Source organism: Manacus candei, unplaced genomic scaffold (assembly GCF_025592945.1).
Source record: "Manacus candei isolate 608988 ecotype Guabito, Panama unplaced genomic scaffold, ASM2559294v1 h1tg000049l, whole genome shotgun sequence".
In the NCBI taxonomy this organism is placed as follows: domain Eukaryota; kingdom Metazoa; phylum Chordata; class Aves; order Passeriformes; family Pipridae; genus Manacus; species Manacus candei.
In genome coordinates this window covers 1,278,691-1,297,522 of record NW_026138097.1, presented here as the reverse complement: position 1 = coordinate 1,297,522, position 18,832 = coordinate 1,278,691, and the positions used below count along the sequence as shown (strand labels likewise).

General features: G+C 42.2%; 1 protein-coding gene across 2 annotated transcripts in view; it reads right to left on the bottom strand.

The window, feature by feature from the left end:
- The window catches only part of GLI3 (GLI family zinc finger 3), a 210,237-nt gene that overhangs the window by 91,645 nt on the left and 99,760 nt on the right, over positions 1–18,832 (bottom strand). For both annotated transcript variants that reach the window (XM_051798690.1, XM_051798689.1), the window contains exon 4: positions 5,749–5,854. In XM_051798690.1, the coding sequence (XP_051654650.1) occupies positions 5,749–5,854 (106 nt within the window). The remainder of the gene's footprint in view (positions 1–5,748; positions 5,855–18,832) is intronic.

Here is an 18,832-nt window from a genome sequence, read left to right as displayed (position 1 = left end):
TGGGCCTGACCCTTTCCTTTCCCTTTTCCTTTCCCCTTTTCCTTTCCCTTTTTCCTTTTCCCTTTCCTTTTTCCTTTTTCCTTTTTCCTTTTTCCCTTTCCTTTCCTTTCCTTTCCTTTCCTTTCCTTTCCTTTCCTCTCCTTTCCTCTCCTTTCCTTTCCTCTCCTCTCCTCTCCTCTCCTCTCCTCTCCTCTCCTCTCCTCTCCTCTCCTCTCCTCTCCTCTCCTCTCCTCTCCTCTCCTCTCCTCTCCTCTCCTCTCCTCTCCTCTCCTCTCCTCTCCTCTCCTCTCCTCTCCTCTCCTCTCCTCTCCTCTCCTCTCCTCTCCTCTCCTCTCCTCTCCTCTCCTCTCCTCTCCTCTCCTCTCCTCCCCTCCCCTCTCCTCCCCTCCCCTCCCCTCCCCTCCCCTCCCCTCCCCTCCCCTCCCCTCCCCTCCCCTCCCCTCCCCTCCCCTCCCCTCCCCTCCCCTCCCCTCCCCTCCCCTCCCCTCCCCTCCCCTCCCCTCCCCTCCCCTCCCCTCCCCTCCCCTCCCCTCCCCTCCCCTCCCCTCCCCTCCCCTCCCCTCCCCTCCCCTCCCCTCCCCTCCCCTCCCCTCCCCTCCCCTCCCCTCCCCTCCCCTCCCCTCCCCTCCCCTCCCCTCCCCTCCCCTCCCCTCCCCTCCCCTCCCCTCCCCTCCCCTCCCCTCCCCTCCCCTCCCCTCCCCTCCCCTCCCCTCCCCTCCCCTCCCCTCTCCTTCCCCTTCCTTTCCTGAAATTTCCTGACATTTCCTGACATTTCCTGACATTTCCAAACCTTCCCAAACCTTCCCAAACCTTCCCTTCCCAAACCTTCCCAAACCTTCCCCTTCCTCTTTCCCTTTCTCTTTCCCTTTCCTTTTCACCCTTGTGTAACTGATGCGTGTATAAATTAGATACAAAATAACATATCTAAGAATCCGACTCTCTTTTTATCAACTTGAAGGTCACTTGAAAGCAAAACACATGCTTTGGTTTAGTACTGGAGCGTTGACAAAGCTCAAAGTATCTGTTCAAGGCATTCCTGTTAGGCTCATGAAGAATTACCTGCACTTGCATCATTTCACGGTGTAAGACCGCCAAACTCCAGTGCCACTAGTCTCAATCAACAGTTAGGAAAAAGCAGATCTTGTATTATCATTGATCCTAGGAAGCTACAATACACCAGCTTTACCTTAATTTCCTCCTTGTGAGGGCAGCCCCCACAAGTGTATGGGTATTATCAGGACACCTTCCCTTATGTTTACCTGCTCACGCTTCCTTACCTGCAATACAGAGCTAAGGTAAAATGGGATGGCAACAGGAAGAGACGGAGACCAAATGGATTCATGATGCATCTTGTAGTACCTTCAGTCCTGAAACTTTAACTTCCTACTGGCCTCCTGCAACACCTGCCTTAACCACTCCGAGACGTACATAGGCCATTACCCTGGAGCCATTCCTGATTTTGCCACCTGACTGATGTCCCCTGCCTCATCTCTGCAGGACTGCATTTCCTTCACAACCACAGTAACCGTGCCTGGAAATATCAGGAGAGGTCACCTTCAAATGCTCTCCAATCCAACTTTGAAATTAAGCAGATTGGGACCAACCTATTAATGCAACTTGGTTAAAGCATGAGAATAAATGAATGACCAAGAATGGTAGGCTCCTAAATTGTGGGATTTAAGTCCACCAGTAGAAGTTTGCCTCTGCCTTAGGTGCTTTTTTTGTTAATATAAGAAATGAAAACTCTAATCCTGGCTAAATCAGATTTTAAAAGTTGTGGGATTATAAAATTATTTACAACTGCATTGTCATAAAAATAGACAAGACATCCTTATTCTTTCTTGGCTCACTGCCTACAACTTTCATTCCAACAAAGACAACGTCAACAAAGACATCAAGCAACTGGAAAAGTTAGCCAATAATAAATTGTGATTTGGTTCTTGAGGAGTAAGAAAAATAGCACAGTCAGAGCACTAATTTCAAATAAACACCCTCATTAGCAGCATGATTTTGACTCACTGCACACCAACCACAGAAGATATCACACTCTAATGGATGACCTAGCAAATGTCAAGGACCAAAACTTAGTTGAGCTTCAGCTCCTGCTTTAGTACCAGACTTTAGAAATCAATTTTGAAAATTAGGAAAGACTAGACAAAAACAGCAACTAAAAGCAAAGCAAGGAGTGGGATTACTAAAGCTATGCTTCTGGTGCTTTCCTTTAATCATCTGATGTTTATCAAGTAATTTAACTTGCTAGTTCAATGGAAAGCAGCAAAACGGAATTACAATTTACTGGATTTATTTTTTTTAAACTAAGATTCATGCCTGGAATTTGAAAAAAAAATGGAAACACAAGCTCCAGCTTTGATTTTGCTATTCATACACTGCCACTGAAGAACAACTTAAGTTTCATACATCTTCTCTGAAGTATAATCAAAGATGTACTGTAGAAATTCCAGGATAACTACACAGTCCTAACAAACAGGTTTTGGTAACATGAAGTGACACATTTCAGTACATATTCATAAGGGTTCGGGGTTATTATTGGGCTGTAATTGCAGTTGTTCTAACACCTAATAAGCCATGGCTGGAAAAACAAAGGCAGGTTAATTTGTGATTTCCTCTACTCATTCAGAGGCAAATTAAGTGTCAAACAGCTAATACAGAACATATTTCATTTTATGAGATTTTAATTTAATTCTGCACCATATCGTTGATGCCTTAATGTAGGGTGGTTTATCTAAGAGGAAGAGCAATTTATAAACCTCTTTCAATTGAAATCTTTAATGATAGGATACGATAGCATAATTACAGCAATGCCTGCTAGTCCTACTATACATAAGCATCTGTCAGCAATTCCATCATAAACATAAACCCTTACTTTAGGGGTTTATAACTCAAATTATAAAAATTGGCTCCAGGCTGAAATTTGGGATAAAACAGTTCTGACCATCAGCAATTAAACTATAAGAAATATATATATAAATACATATACCTTTTTTAGAGCTGCAAGTACATAAGAGCCCTGTAACAACTCTAAAATTCCTCCTTTCTTTTTTCTTTTTCACTTGGGCATTGTTCAAAATTATGGGCAGACACTGTAGTTATCATTCAGATGAGGCCCTCTTCACATTCTTCTGCACTTGTTTTATACCTAAACTAATTCCACTAAGGTTTGACAAGGCTCTGGAACATATTTCTAGAAGCTTGGATAAGTGGAATCATGCCAACTTTTTGTCTTTTTTTTTTAAATTTATATTACATACACACTTTTGAGAGTATTGTGAAGCTGAGGAGAAAACCACTCATACAATGAAGTCATTGATGAAGCTGTGGGTAAACATTTGCATCCTGACTGGTGTTCTTGCTATTTTTTCTAAGAATTCTCAAATACCTTCTCAATCCAGTTCTTACTTCGGGTTTTTTTTCTTCTTTTTTTATAACGGCTGCTAGGATAGCAGTTCAAGTAGTGGCTCCAAACGATCCCAGGTGATCCTAAATGAGATCATTCCTAAGTGATACTCACACCAGGCTCAGTAAAACTTGCAAGAAAACCACTGGGTACCTAGCTCATATATATATACACTAAAACATACTCCTGAAAACTGCAGAAGCATGACAAACCTCAACATCCAAAAAGAAGCTGTTGGAGTCCAACCAATTTTTTTTTACGTTGCTTAATTGCCTATTTATATTTAATTACACCAACCACAACAGCTCCAAGGGTCCACTACAGCTCATCATTCCAACGGTGACACAAACCAAATGAGCAGAAGAATTAACAGATGTTAAAGGAAATGTAAATGGCCAGTATGAACAAAATTTTAAGCTTAAAGCTTGGGCTCATATCAGAGTGTATTTCTAAAGCAGCTGCCTGTCGTCATATCACATCACACTAAGAAATCCTCATCTCTAACAAGCCTCTGCAGGGCCTCTCACACAGCGGGGTATCTTTCCATAGAAGAAGCGTCAATTTTGGGTTCAGAGAGGACTACCCCTGAATGCCAGGTATGAAACAGGTTTTTCCAACATCTTTTGGGGCTCTTACAGAAACCCTGGAACCAGTGTAGGCTGCTAGTCCCAGTTTCCCACTGTCACCCAAAGTCTATCCACCCAAAAGCCCTGGCTGTGGACAGGGTTGTCATGGATGTGTCATGCTATGGACTGGGTTCATGGGACTGAGGCTTCAGGGATGGCTCAGGTCAGCAAACACAGCCTGAGTCCCACATGGCACAGGATTCCTGAAGCCCCTTTGAAGGCTCGCAGGCAGTACCTGGGTCTTGGATGGTTGTCTGCTGATGCAGGTTAAAACCCTTCCCGGGGCTCCTTTCCCCATTTGCCTCACAACAGAGAAAGCCAAATTCCCCACTAACTTCATAATGAGCAGGATCATCTGCCCTAGCTCCCAAAAACATTCAGGCAGAATATTGACTGCACTGCAAAATCTAGGATGATCCTGTAATGACCCTCTCTGAGCCTGCTGCCTTCAGCTTACAACAGTTTTTAGCAGCAAATTTAGGCATGTGCTTATTTTATGATGTGGTTGATTGTGGTGTAAATGGTGATGCATCAGAGGAACCCTAAGGAATAAATCACGAATTTATCTACTCTCTCTTTCTATAAATACCCACTTTTCCTCTAATGCCCGAGAAGACTGCAACACAGATTTATTACTTACCTCCAGGCAAATTTGCTCTGAAATTACAATTCAGTAATAGAAGACTGACCCAAAAAAACTGTTAGTAAAATACTGTGTGTGTACTTGGGCATGTAGTTAGGATTGTTAATATCAATTAATTCTGCTCACAGAGGAGGACTTGTTTTAAAACAACTTCATTTTTCTTCCGCATATATGTAATTACACAGCTGTAACTAATAGCCATGGCAAAGCAATCTGCCATCTAAACAACTAGCATTATTCTTCAAAGTATTACTTGTTCTTTTCTTCTTCTAGTTTCTCAGTATGAGAGGTGATTATTAGATATGATTAAATATATACATCAAGCCTTTTAGCGAAGTACCAAGCCTTGCTTTTCGGTTCCATTTTTAATGGTATATTATAGCAGCTTTCTGGACAAAACAACTGGTTTATCCTGCAATGCTGATATCCGTCTCCCCATACAGAGTAAGATAATATTTATTTCTACAGGATTTCACCACTACCACCCTTTTCTAATGCATGTTATCACTGGTATTCATTTCTTTTATCTTTGTGTAAACCATGTGCTCTATCACATTTGCCATTTTGTTTGGGTGACATTCCCATCAATCAACCAATTGCCTGTATGCACACACAACAGGGACTATGAAAATTTACCAAAAATTTCATTATGGTTCACAGCAGTCACAAGGAAAAAAAAAACAACCTTTGGTATGAGAGGAAATTTTAGCTATGAAGAATACCAAGCTTAATACAGACATATTAAAATACATGTTTGTCTGGCTGTATTTCACAGGGCTGAACACCTTTTAAATTAGTATTTATAGAATGACATAACACAAATAAACATCAGCAAAACACATAGGTAACACTTGCCAGCCACCTATCATAACAAGAATTCCTCAAGTACCAGCATGGGTTTTGCTTCATGAACAGATAACCTTGATGCTTTCCAAAAGTAAATCTCACTCTCTGGCAAGACTAGAAAAGTCTTCCAGGTGCATGGTTTCAACCACTGCAAAGGTTCCTTCTTTGAGGCAGCAGAATCAAGGGGAAATACACAATGAATATCACTGAATACTCACACATGCAGAGGAGGAATGGGAGATGGTTCATAATGGTAGCGTCCCTCATGATGTCTTGCATCAATTGGCACAGGAGGGTGGAATGCTGGAAAGAGGTGAGGCGGATCTGGAAAAAAAAAAAGCAACGTTTCCAGACCTGAGAATCTCCAACAACTCTTTAAAAACAACATTCATAAAGAGAGAACAGATATTGAAAAGCACATGCTAACAGTACAACGACTTGTGGGTCACAATCTCCTTCCCTGATGCTGTCAGTCAGTCTGTTGGAGAGAAGATCTTGGCCCACAGTGTTTGCATGAATATGTATTTACTAATTTTAATATTCTCTTTTTATAGCTTAAATGGAAAGGGATGTAAAGAAAGTCTTTAATAAATAATTATGTGCCCATATGTGAAGTGTCAGATCAAAAGGACCATCAAGGCTTTCATAAGCATTCCTGATTTATTTTTTATTAAAACAAGAAAAAAAATCATCCGAGGACGAAAAGCCTAAGCAGAGAATACAATACAATAAAAAAAGTATATCCTCAGAGATGTACACACAACAACAGATGTTCATACAACAGAAAGCCAAACTGAAGTGACATGCTGAGAAATATAAGTAAAACTGGAGTAAATCAGACAATGATGTTAAAAGGGAAATGCAACTGGGAAAGGCCATATTGGAGATGTTTAACTGCACCACACCAGTGGCCAAACACGTAGGAATGTGCACAAGGACAGGGAGACTCATTTTATGCACGGCTCTTAAAAGGAAGGATGCTTTTTTTGTCCCTATGGCTCGAGACCCAGGGACTCATGGCTGCAGTAAGCCCCCCTGCTCTATCTCCTCCAAAGCTTTCACAGGATGGGGGATTTTGCAGCTGCCAGGACTCCTGTTCCCCACTGTTTCCAGAGAGCCTCAGAGACAACACTTACAAAAGGGGGAATGTGGCTCTGACGCCCCCATGGGCTCTGCCCTAAAGGGCCAAGCACATGCCCGCCCTCCGCAGTGCTTCTGCAGCTGGATTGCTTCCCAGCTTCGGAGGGCACAATGCACACAGACCAGAGCTCTCCTCCGCAGCACACCGGTGCAATTTGTGTGCCTCAAGATGCTGCTCACTGCTGCCTCCCAAATGCTCAAATTTCAAGTGAGGTGCTAAGCATCTCTAGCAGCATGAAACAAACTGATCCTGCACAATTATTACCCAATTACCACTTTGGATGAAGTCATGTGTTTATCCAACACCAAAAGCTGAGAAGTACAGACATTAGGTCATGTCATGGATTTACTAAAATGCTTCTATAAAGAAAGAAAACCTTAATTATGCCCTGGCAGTAAAACTGAGCCTATTTCAGTTTTGCCCACTGACTCTTGAAGGTATGTTTTCTTTATATGTCCTGCCCTTCCTATTCAGGAAAATGTAAACCTCCTCTTAGATTACATTATTTGTGAAAGCATTTCCCTGGTGCCAGCTAGAGATGGTTAAACCAAATAATTTTTCTTTACGGTGTTTGTAAAAAGCTGAGTTGGTTTACTATTATGTTTTGAAGTTAGAGAACAACTACAGGAACAAACCTCATTGCCCTAAGGGAGTAAACACAGGGGATGAAGGGTAAATCATGTAATTTCTGAGGAAATATTCCCAGTATTTCAAGAAAATCTGGAAACACCTGACAAAGCCTGTCCCGTTTCATGGCTTGATTTTGTGAAACACCACAGTACATTTCTGCCATTTACTGACTCAGGGCTTAGGCACCGTAAATGAAAAACAATTGTGGCTTATGATGTAAGCGGGGAGCTCAAACTCATGGTAGTTTTAATTCTGGTTCTGCTGTACCAACTGGACCTTGGCATGTAACCTATTACAAGCTTTATTCCCCATGGCAAGCACTCATGGGAGTAAAAACCGGGTCACAGATGACTAGGAATACACTGTCACTGTCTATGGGGTAGCTGCTTGCTGCCACCTCCTGAAACACATTCCTCAACATACGCCAAGGTGAAGGGGAAAAGGAGCATGAGAAGTATGTTTTAGCACATCTCCCTGCCTGCCCTCTTCCCTGCTTTGCTGGTATTTGACTACAACATTGTAAGCCTAAGGGAGAAGGTTTAAAAGCAGGTGTCTGGTATTTTACTATACAAATCTAGCACCATTTTTTCAGCAAAAAGGAATTCACTTGCAACCTCATAGATGCACAAGCAAATCTTTCTCTGCCCTATATGTCTCAAGAGAGTGAGTCTGGGAAGCACAGGTAAATCCACAGAGACTTTGTTATCCATACACGTCAGACAGGATGTAGTTCACCTGGCCAAAACAAGCAATCCCACTCAGGGTGCCAAGCCTCCACTGTCCCATCCTCACCCAGCCTGAGCACATACCCATTAAAATCAGTTCCAGTAATTAGTAGTGAAACACCATTTGAACCCTACTGAATGTAAAATCTACCTTCCTCTATCTGGGAAATGGAAACTCAGAATTAAACAATCCAAAAAGGGTATTCTCCTTTGTGGGGCCTGTGCAGAGCACCAACAAGTTGTATTTACACATGGGCTATAAATCTCGAAGAACATCTTTCTGAGTCCTCTCACATTAAGCTCTTTTGTATATCTGGGTTGCTTCTTGTTTGTAGTTTCCATCTGGGAAACAGCCGTACTCCATCATGGCAGAGGGACCTGTCTCCATCAGCAGGAGTAGAGCTGCATATCAAACCCAACATAATTATCCATCTCACAGTTTATTATTTACACATGAGCAATGCAGCTGGTGAACATCATAACTCAAGTGTATGTGTAGTAAGTTACTACATTGTAGCCATCTCCTGTTGCAACCCTTAAGAAAAACCACATGATGACTTTTCCAAAGTCAGGCTAAAACTGCTGAAGCAGAATGAAGTGCCACTAAACCTGGCTACCTCCTATTTATCATACAATTTCCTGACTGATGGTTCCACAAACCACCTGCTAAGTGCTGTGTACTCTACTGTCAGCAGACTAACATGCTAAATGGGAGACAGGGAGAATAATGTACAGAACTACAGAACTGGTGGAGTCAATTTTACGGATGAAATTCAAATTCTCCTGTGTTTGGGTCAGCCCTCAGCACAAAAGTAGCTTGTACATTCTACATGCTTGGGGGCCCAAAACCCCTCCACTTTGAAAAGCATTGAATATTTATATGGAAAGACTCTTAGATCAAACACAGAGCTGCCAAAGCACCCATCGTCCAGGGCTTCACTTGGAACTTACTTGAAACTGCATAAAAATGTAATCGGTTGACATGTATTTATATGGAAATACATAATAAGGAGTTTAGAAAGCAGTAACTGAGGCTGTAGCCAGTTTCACATTGCTTTTTCATCTCCCATCCAGTAACTATTTCATTAAAGGCACCATCAGAATATTAAAGGCGCTTCTGCCACAATTATTTATGCTGTAGCTGAGTAAAGAATGAGACTACTCAGGCTAGAACTGAATCTGAACCTATCTGACTCCTGGTCATTTGTGTGAGATGCTCTACCTATCTAGAAAGCTCAGTGTAAAAGACAAGATACCTGCTCTGACTATGCTTTTATGTTTCTCATTTAAACTACGAGGAACAAAACTCTTACCCTTAGCAAAAACTGTTACCGTCACCAAAATAAATCAACAAAATCTGACTTCCTCTTCTGTTAGGGAAATTATTTATTATCTTCATAAAAATTCTGTGTAAGATGCAAACTACCACAGTATATGCCAGGCAGTTTTCTTACAAAGAGCCAAATGCAACTGTGAATCCCTGGACCAATTATATCCTTGCAGAGACTCCCTGACGTAAGTGTACAGTACGTAAGCAGATGCTGCCTGTGTATTTGCAGCCTTCAGTTCCAATTCATTAGAAGTACCTGATTCTGTGCTTAAATTCCATTATTTTCAAGAACTTGTAAGGACATGCTAAGGCACTGGAAATACACTTGAACACGTTCCTCGTGCATTACTGAATTTGCTAGCTGTTGCCTCCTCCTGAATTCTCTGCTGCCTACCACTGCAAGCTTCCTTCAGATGCTCTCCTGTCTCTTGCACAGCTAGCAGGGTCTCCTTAAAACAAAATGGGAGACACAACTGCCTGAAGTGCTACAGACTCATCAGTTTATCACTGTGAGATTTTCTGGAAAATACATCAATTTATGCTGACTTTTTGTTGTGTAAAACGTGCCTTTTTATTTCTGCTTCAAGAACCATTCTTGCTTCCTTAAAGCAGTGAATAGGATCATCTCTCTCAAATTACAATCATTCCCATACTGTAAAAAAGAAGACATTTGTTCTCTGAAAGAGAACTTGTTCGCTGAAAATTGACAACCTAAGTCTCTGCTGCAGCATTGAGGTGAAGAAACTGGGAAAAAGGACAGGTGTATATAGTCCTTGCTGCTGAACAGCAAACCTGAACTGAAATCTGATGAGATGTAGCTGTCAGCAGCAATTCACAGTGAGACTTGGCGGGAAGAAGGACAATGCCAGCTGGCTCAAAGGTGCTGTGCAACAACTTGAGACAATGGCAGAGGAGTTAGGCTGCTACAAAGTTCACTGAAGTTCATCATAACTTTTCTGTACACTCTGTAGTCTCTCAAATAAGCCTTACTTACTTAAGGGATCACTACATTTGGAAAGTTCAGCTGTGGTGATAATGTTAGTAAAACACTGTGCCCTCAGCTAGCTGACTTGCTCAAGCACCTTGTGATTCCTGCCAAACCCTTGAGGGAGACGCTGCTGAAATGACAGGCTGCATTTTGCAGCACATAAGAAAACATGTGCTACTGTACAAAACTCCTGCATTGGCTTGAATGTGCCCAGTATGGCCCCGATATATCTGCACCTGTGTTGTGAGGTCAGGGCCAAGAAAACATAGGACTCAAGCCCAACACAGGAAGCCCTTGTTATGTTTCAGCACATTTGTCCTTAGGACGATCAGCTCCCCAAATTACATGTCAGAGCTGAGCCAGGTGCAAAATTCCATCTTAGATATAACCTCACGTGAGGTGAAATCTCCTTCCCACTTAAATCCATCACAATCTTGATGCCGAACTTGGCAGTACCAAGCTTTCATACCAGATGTAACAGATACAGTATCAGGCAAAATATAGCCTCTCTGTTAATGTCTTTTCAATATGCAGAACAGTTTTGAAGAGTTTGCCAGAAAATTTCTACACTTCCTTTGGTTTACAAGCTGATCACCAGATGAGAATTTTCTAATATTCAGCTTTGCAGAATCCCTAAGGGCACCACTGTTTCTTCACGTACTTTTGCTTCAACTGATCTGAACTTAATGGTATTGCCAGGTTTTATGGCAAGAATTAGGTTCATAGTTGCCAAGCAAAGATCTTATTTTGGATTTCTGTTTAATTACAGTTTGCATTAGAGCTCAATAAGAGCACATGTTGTCTCTGGGGGTTTTTTTAGTTCTCTTTCAAAAAGGGGTGATTTATGTTTTCTATGTATGCTTATACAGAGGCTTTAATCAGGAAGAAAAAATGACTGAGCCACAGCCACACGTTAATGCACGCACTTAACTTTGTGCACTTTGAAGAGTCTCCCTATGGTGACTGGGGTTGCTGCTTAAGTGTGGCTGTTTCCCATCTGAAGCACTGCTTATTTTCAGGCTGATCCACTGCTGTGCTACAGCCAGTTATCTCAGGAGGCTTTTCCGTGTGTCTGAGTGCGCATGCACGCACACGCTTCCAATGTGACTTCCAGTCCTGTTGATATGGACACGACTAACTCACTATCTGACTTCACAGAGAAGGGGATTTTAAACAGGAAAAAGAAGTAGTCATGGCAAAACTGGGGAAAAACAGACAAATAAGTGTATAAAGCCAAGAAATGGACAGAAGGAGACTGAGGAAAAATAACTTCCAATGGGCAAGTCCTCTCCATTTCAGTAACACAAAATGTTAATTGTGATAACATACAGTAGATTTAACACATTGAGAGAAAAGACAATTTTCCATCAGATCACATCCCTTTCATGTGTCTGTGTGTATTAATGATGATCAGACTTCCCCTCCCTACCTTCTGTTTGTGCTCACAGATCTTAAAAATAAACCACGGGGGTTCCAGGCCAAACCTCACAAACTGAGCACTGAGCTCCAGCTCTGCGCCTCTTGTTATGGCTGAAAAATAAGTTCTACCTTTGCAAAAACAAAAATTAAGACTTCAGAACATCTTAGATTCCTGCCATCCATTTTAACACTTTTCAGTTTGTAAACTTAAACACCTTGTGGGAACATGGTTTATTGTTTTTAGTAATTCTGCAACAACCAGTATGCCAAACACTTGAAGGAAGAGCAGTTATCGTTATGCTGGAATAAAAATGGTTGGAAATTATTTCACCAGCTGGCACTGAGAGGTGTTTTAATATGCCAAATTTGTTGCAGGTATTGGCTAAATAACTGCTGGATTGATTTCAGTTTAAACACTTTATTATTCCTCCCAGTCACTGCAACTCTGTCTGAGCAGCAGGACTGCCTTCAGGAATATTAACTAAACTTCCTCAACTCCATTCAACTGACTCCAGTGCTCCCTGCCATTTGCCCATCTGGAAAAAAAAAATAAAACCCAACCCAAAAAAATGTGGTAAGAGACAGACTTGTAGGATAATAAATATATGGCATGTACAGAACACCTTGGACAGAAAAGTCTCCAATTCTTTAAGAATATAATTTGTAATTCATCATAGCCCAGTGATTTACAAATGACTGTTTCCACCCGGATGGATGCACTGGTAAGTGAAGAAAGGACTCCCTGTGCTGCCCTGATCGTGCTGTTATGAACTTGCCTGGGGAGTGGGGTGGGCACAGCACTGCTGCCCCACAACCCTCCTGGGACATACATTTTCTGAGCAGGAAAGTCAAAGCACACCATCAGCACAGTTTGCCCAAGAACAAACAGTGGATTGGTAGAAATGCATCAGGAATATCCTGCCTTCTAGCCAAAAACCACTGGCTGCTTCATCCCATAAGCAACCTTAGAAAACCTTCATGAACAGGAGTACAAGTGGATATAGACGGCATCTGTACACTGGCCCATGCTTTCAGGAAAAGAGGATGATGATGAGACATCTTAGCCTCATCATCCTGTTACATGGAGGTATAACTGTTTCATCTAATGTAGCTGGTTCCCAGTACAGCACAGCTCATCCTTTTCACAACCTCTGGATCACATGCAGCAATTCTTAACAAACTTAATAATGTGGTCTCTGTAAGAAAATGAAAAAATGTCCTCTGCTAGAAAGCTGACAAAAGTAATCCCTCCCTCCCCTACCTCCAAAGGACTCTGGAGCTAAAAAATAATTCAGCTTCTGCCTTGCAACGCGCTTGCTGCTTTGCTGTTCCTCCCCCAACTTCTCATGCTACCATGCGTCAGTGCAGCCTCCACCACTTATAAATCCAGCCCTGAGAATTATAAGAACCAAAATGAGCATCCATGTTTAACTCTCAAGAACCCCATACAAGTGGTTTTACCCAGATGCTCTGGAATGCTTCCCACCATTGATTACACATGTGTATGAAGGATCAAATCCTCAACATTTCCTCCTCTGCGTGCAGCAAGTAACTGGATGCAAAACCACAATATATACACAAATATTTTGTACCTATCTACCAGGTTCATACCCATTTCTGTAACACACAGCAAATTCCAGTGGTTGAAGGTGAGCTACAAAGTGGAAACTGAGGAAATGAAAAGATTACAAAAAAAATAAATCTTGATCCACACTGAAGAGAACTAAAAAAGAAACCTCACAGTGAGGCTCTCAGCTCTAAAGAACTTCTAAGCAGAAGTTTAACATGGGCTTCCTGAACAGTGGGAATGAGGTGCATCAGGGAACAACATTCCCTATGGCTCAACACAGCTCAAGGAACACATATGAATGCCCTGCTATCAGCTGCACATATTTACTCAGCAATGACAAATATCCGTAAGATGCAAAGGTAAATGTGGCTAAGGAGAGGCAACAGAAAGCTAGAAACCGGGGGAAAAAATCTAGAAATATCCATGTATTGCTACTGATTTGATGTGGGAACAAATAAAGACAAGTTGGGTAATTCAACAAGCTTTGGTGACATTCTTAGAAGTTCATAAAGCAGCAGCGTGAGTCAGTCTGCAAACATGGTTTGTTTAAACAACACTTTCGAGACTTGTGCGCTCTTCTGTGCACCAGAATCAAGCTTAAAAGCTATTTGAAAGGCCAAACCTCAAACAGTTGGGTATTAGTATAGCATGGTGAAAATCACTGTAGCTAAACAGACTTCCAGCAGCTGAAGGTCTGGATCACAGGGTGAAAGACTTGGAAATAGGTTATACTTAGCAGCTCTGATGAGTATTTTATGGCATGATAGGAATTAGAGAGGAAAATGCGTAATTAGATCAATTATGTCTATATTTAGATATTAAAACAGTTCAGATTCTATGGGATGCACAATCAGATGAACACACAGAGATTTCTTTTTCCCTGCTGTTCAACTTGATTTTTTAAAATTTCATCCAAATATTCATAATTATTTAGCTTCTCTCTGTATCATCCTTAGCAATTACTCTCCTTCTGTGGTGTTTACACTCCTTAAGCTCTTGTAGATGAGCAGACAGTTATTGCATGTGCTGTCAGACCACTTGGTAATATGCATTTATTGCATCCTTTCATCTCTATGTCTATATCCTAAATTAATCACGATCACTTGTTTTTGCTCTCTGGGTTTCTTCCAGCTTGTGCGAGATACAGGGTTGTCACCCCTGCACTCTTGGGCATCAGGTTGTCATGTAGGCTGACATGACACAGTTTAGGAGGAGGCAGCCTTAGAAATTTATAACACAAAAAACATATTTCTGCAAACTTATCTTTCCAGCAGGGGTATGTGTTTCTCATACACAGTCTCAAATACCATTATGTTCCACTTTCCCACTACAAGACAGTACCTTCATCACAGGGCAGTGACCTACCATAGCATTTCTAGGGGACTGATGGTGAAATAGGCACTGTTCAAATCAAATAAAGACAACACATATCAGCTCTTGGTTATTACTTCCTGACATTTCTAAATATTTGACTTTAGGGTGTTTTCTTCCTCCATGTTCTATCATCCTCCCTCATCTTCTCAGAAAGTTTCTCCCCTATATTTCATTTTTATGCTGGTTACTTTTTGTTTCACACCATTACTGAAGATGGAAAGTACAGTGAATTCCTTTAATTCGCCCTATTGACATTTATCCTAAGTGCTCATTCAGCCTATTTTTGAGAATGACATATTGTCGATATTCCAATCAATCTTAGTTACTTTTTACAAGCCAAGTTTGAGGAAAATATTGTTAACAAAAAGGGCCATAGTTAAATTGTGTCACTTCCCTGGGCCTCAGCCTGGTCACTGTTAATATGGAGATATCCTGCCTGAGATACTCTTTAGTGAAAAGTCCCAACAAGAGCGAGAATGACAGTATTTTTCCCACTACCCATTATTTCTTTAACTCCTTAAAAAGAGTGGCTCGATTGCCTATAACTGCTTGTACTTTACTAATCTCTCTTGGCTTTTGATCATGATCTTTTACTAAGGTCATTTTTCTTTACAGACAATTTCTTTATTTCCTACTACTCACACATAGGATGAGAGCATCGGCTTTAGATATAACTACGCTTTTTTGGATTTTTAGGATTTTTTTTAGTATTCCCCAATTTCTCTTCCCCACCAAAGGGCTCTCTATGGGAGAATATGGAAGTTCCTCATAAAGCCTTATCAACATTTTCACCTTCACCCTCTCTCTTGTTCTCTGCAGATATAACGGCAGGATCTGGCCTACACTTTTCTTACTTTGGGAACTAAGTGCTGCTTACCCAAAGTGGCCGACCCTTTACATCAACCACTTAAAGTGAGCACCACTGCTGAAAAATGGGATGAAGGGTATGTTATGTCTAAACATGCTTATTTCAAAATACAAATCAAAAATTAAGAGTAGACAACCTCAGCCTAATTAACACTCGTGGTCCTTATGCCCTGTGAGGACAGCCCCAAGTTAGCAGAGTACTGTGTCCACACCAGAGGTGCAGAGCAGGGGCACATGTCTGCAGAGGGCACCTGAATGCAGAACCAGCTGTGGCATCTCCTGAGATCTTCCTCCCGCACTGTGTCCTACTCACACCAGCCTCACAGCTAGGACTCAAGTGTCACAGACTGTGTGGGGTAGGTCCAGCCTCACCAATGAGGAAAAACTTTCCTGCTAATGAGAGAAAAGGAAAAACTGAAGAACAGAGACCTGAACAGGCAGAAGCATACAAATGTGGTAGTGGGCAAAGCGGCCCATAGCATTAGCAAAGATTTTCCTGCATAGCAACAGCACAAAAGCAAACTCTTCAGGGCAGTTTCCATCTTTACATCACCTGTCTACAGTGCTTAGCACAACAGAGCCTCAGTCTCTGACTGAGCCTTCTGCCACTACTATAGATGAGTACAACAGCGTAGCTTTCTTCAGCCTCCAGTGCAGGCAGACCAGGGAAAAAGTTACATCAGCTGCCTGTGCACAGCCGTGTTCTTCAGCTTGGTGATTAAGGGACAAGACGGGAGAAAATGTAGCATTAGGTGGAGCACAAACCCAGAAATATGAGAGAAGTGTGAAAGGACTGTTTTTCTGTACAATTAAGTGGGCAGGGAGGTACAAAAGAGGAGGTTGTTTTTCATTCCTCTCTACATCCTAGAGAAGAAGCCAGGGGTGCTATAAGGAGACAAAAGGAGGAGCCAGAAGAGGGGAAAGGTGGCCAAATGAGGATGAGGTGCACAGACCACCATTCCCTGCCACACAGCCAAGTGACAAAGGAGGCTATGGACACAGGAAATTTAAATGGCCTCCAGGGGAAAGTCACAGAAAAGAAGTGTAATAAGAGTCCAAAAGAGTTGAAACCACAAATAAATTCCTCGACTGCAAATTTTGTGTAATTGGCAGAGGAGCAACAGGAAAGGAGAGTCACCTGCCATGTTCTTACGTTAACCCCTGGGCATTTGCTTTTGGTTATTGCTTGGAAAGGATACCAGGCGGGCCAGTATGGCCCCTCATACTCTGTGCATTCCTGGTATGTTCCCCAAGGCCAAGATGGCTGCAAACCCTTTTCCCTGACACTTAGCCAGCACTTCACGCAGGGCAGTGCCAGAGCTGCAAGATTTCAGCTCTGTGGCATAAATATGAAGACATCCTCAGCCTGTAAAAGCCCATCTTTCAGCTGTATGTTTGCATGTTACACTGCATAAAAGAGGTGGTAATAAAAAGTAACTTAAGATGCCTGTCCCCTGTCCACCACGAGGCAATCCTCCCTTCCATGTGCAGAGTTCAGATGCAAGCAGGCTCTAGGAAAACTAGGGACTTCATTACCCTTCAGCAGAAGAGGAGGAGACAGTTTTCCTCAGTCCCATCCCCTTGGCAATCTTGGAGCTTTTCCAATGCATTAAGCATCGGTTTCCCACCAGTGAAGTGTTTGATGCTCTGCTAAATGCAGTGGTACTAAGAGAGGTATAGTAACCCTCCATATGGAAAAGCCATTTGACACAAAGGTTGGAGGTCAAAAGTTTAAATGTTCATGACAGAGACTACAACAGTCGTTTTCTGGTCAATAACATCAAAGGATTTGCCAGCTCTTAATGCTACTATTGTCACTTGTTTGGATCCTATTGAAATTCTAGCATATTTATTGCACTCCGGGAGTATAAGGACTTTTTGTTTGTTTTAATCTCTGTGCTGAGCCCAAGGAGTCTGAAGTGTTGTGACTCCCCTTGCTCCCAAGGAGAATAAGCAGAGAAACAATGCCAGAGGATGTGGCATTGTAGTCCCAACCAACTTGGTGCTTTCTTCCCCGCCAAAAAATATAAATGATGGATGGAAACATATGGTCTCTATTGGACAGGACTGGAAATCTCTGCTCCTGAACCCCCACATGACCGTTTTTAATTGTTTTGTGTTATGGCAGGGGGTGAAAAGCATTCCCCATCATCAAGGTCTCCGTTTTGCCAGTCATTGTTGAGAAAAGTTGTACTGAAGCCGACTAACACTCTCATTAGACACAAATGTGGCGGAGCCAGGAACAGCAGTGAGGTTCTCTGAGACGAATTGTAATGCCTTAACCACAAAGAGTATCATTTCACTCAGCCCTCCTTTGCTCTCTGAACTTCTGCTTGCAGTTAGGCAGAAACTTACTACCAGAGCTCTGCAGAGCATGTTCCAGGCATTGTATTGCCATCAATACCTGATGCTTTGCCAGGAGCAGGATCTGAGTTCATTTGTTTCTACCTTCCTCAGATTCCTGTTCTCCTCTCCACAATGAGGATTAGCAGTTTAAGTTATGTTGCTGACCTCCATCTGGCTAGGCAGAAACAGATGTCTGCACACTCGGGCACGATCTTATTTCAAAGTGGGGACTCTGGGTTACTAATGACGTTATAGAGGCAATAGCATATGTTGGATCTCAACAGTCCATTGTCTAATTGGGATGGTTTTAATCAAATATGAATGTACCCAAGTTTTCACAGCTAATGAATAAATCCCCCTTTTAAATAACGACAGCAACTTTGAGTTCTCCACGAGGCAGCATCCTGAGGAATGCCTACATGAGCAGCAGTCATCACTGAAGGCCTGTAAGAGGCTGCAGCAACATCTGCCACAGCTCAGTTCGTTATTTAAACAGCTCCTAACTGCCCTTCCCAGAGGTAAGCTGCAGCCAAATTGTTTTCCTTCACTTCACAAACCAGATATGCATGGCTTATGTGAACAGCCCAAAAGTTTACTTTAGTTTCTGTTTAAATACCTTCTACCACATATTTCAAACAAACAGTTCACTTCATTAAAAAGGCAAACAGTGTAAAGCGCAGAATACGAGCACTTGAGGAGAACCACACCAGGCAGAGAAATCCTCTGCCCCTGTGTAAACACTGCCTGCTCTGCAGCTCCCAGCAGCATCCGCCCGCAATACCACTTCAGAAGCCTTTTCACAAATACTTCACACGACTGTTTGTAAGTAAATGATAACCCTGAAGAGATTATCTGCAGGGCTGAGAGCCCTGATGACTATCACTACAGCTACACAGACAAAGAAAGAAAAGC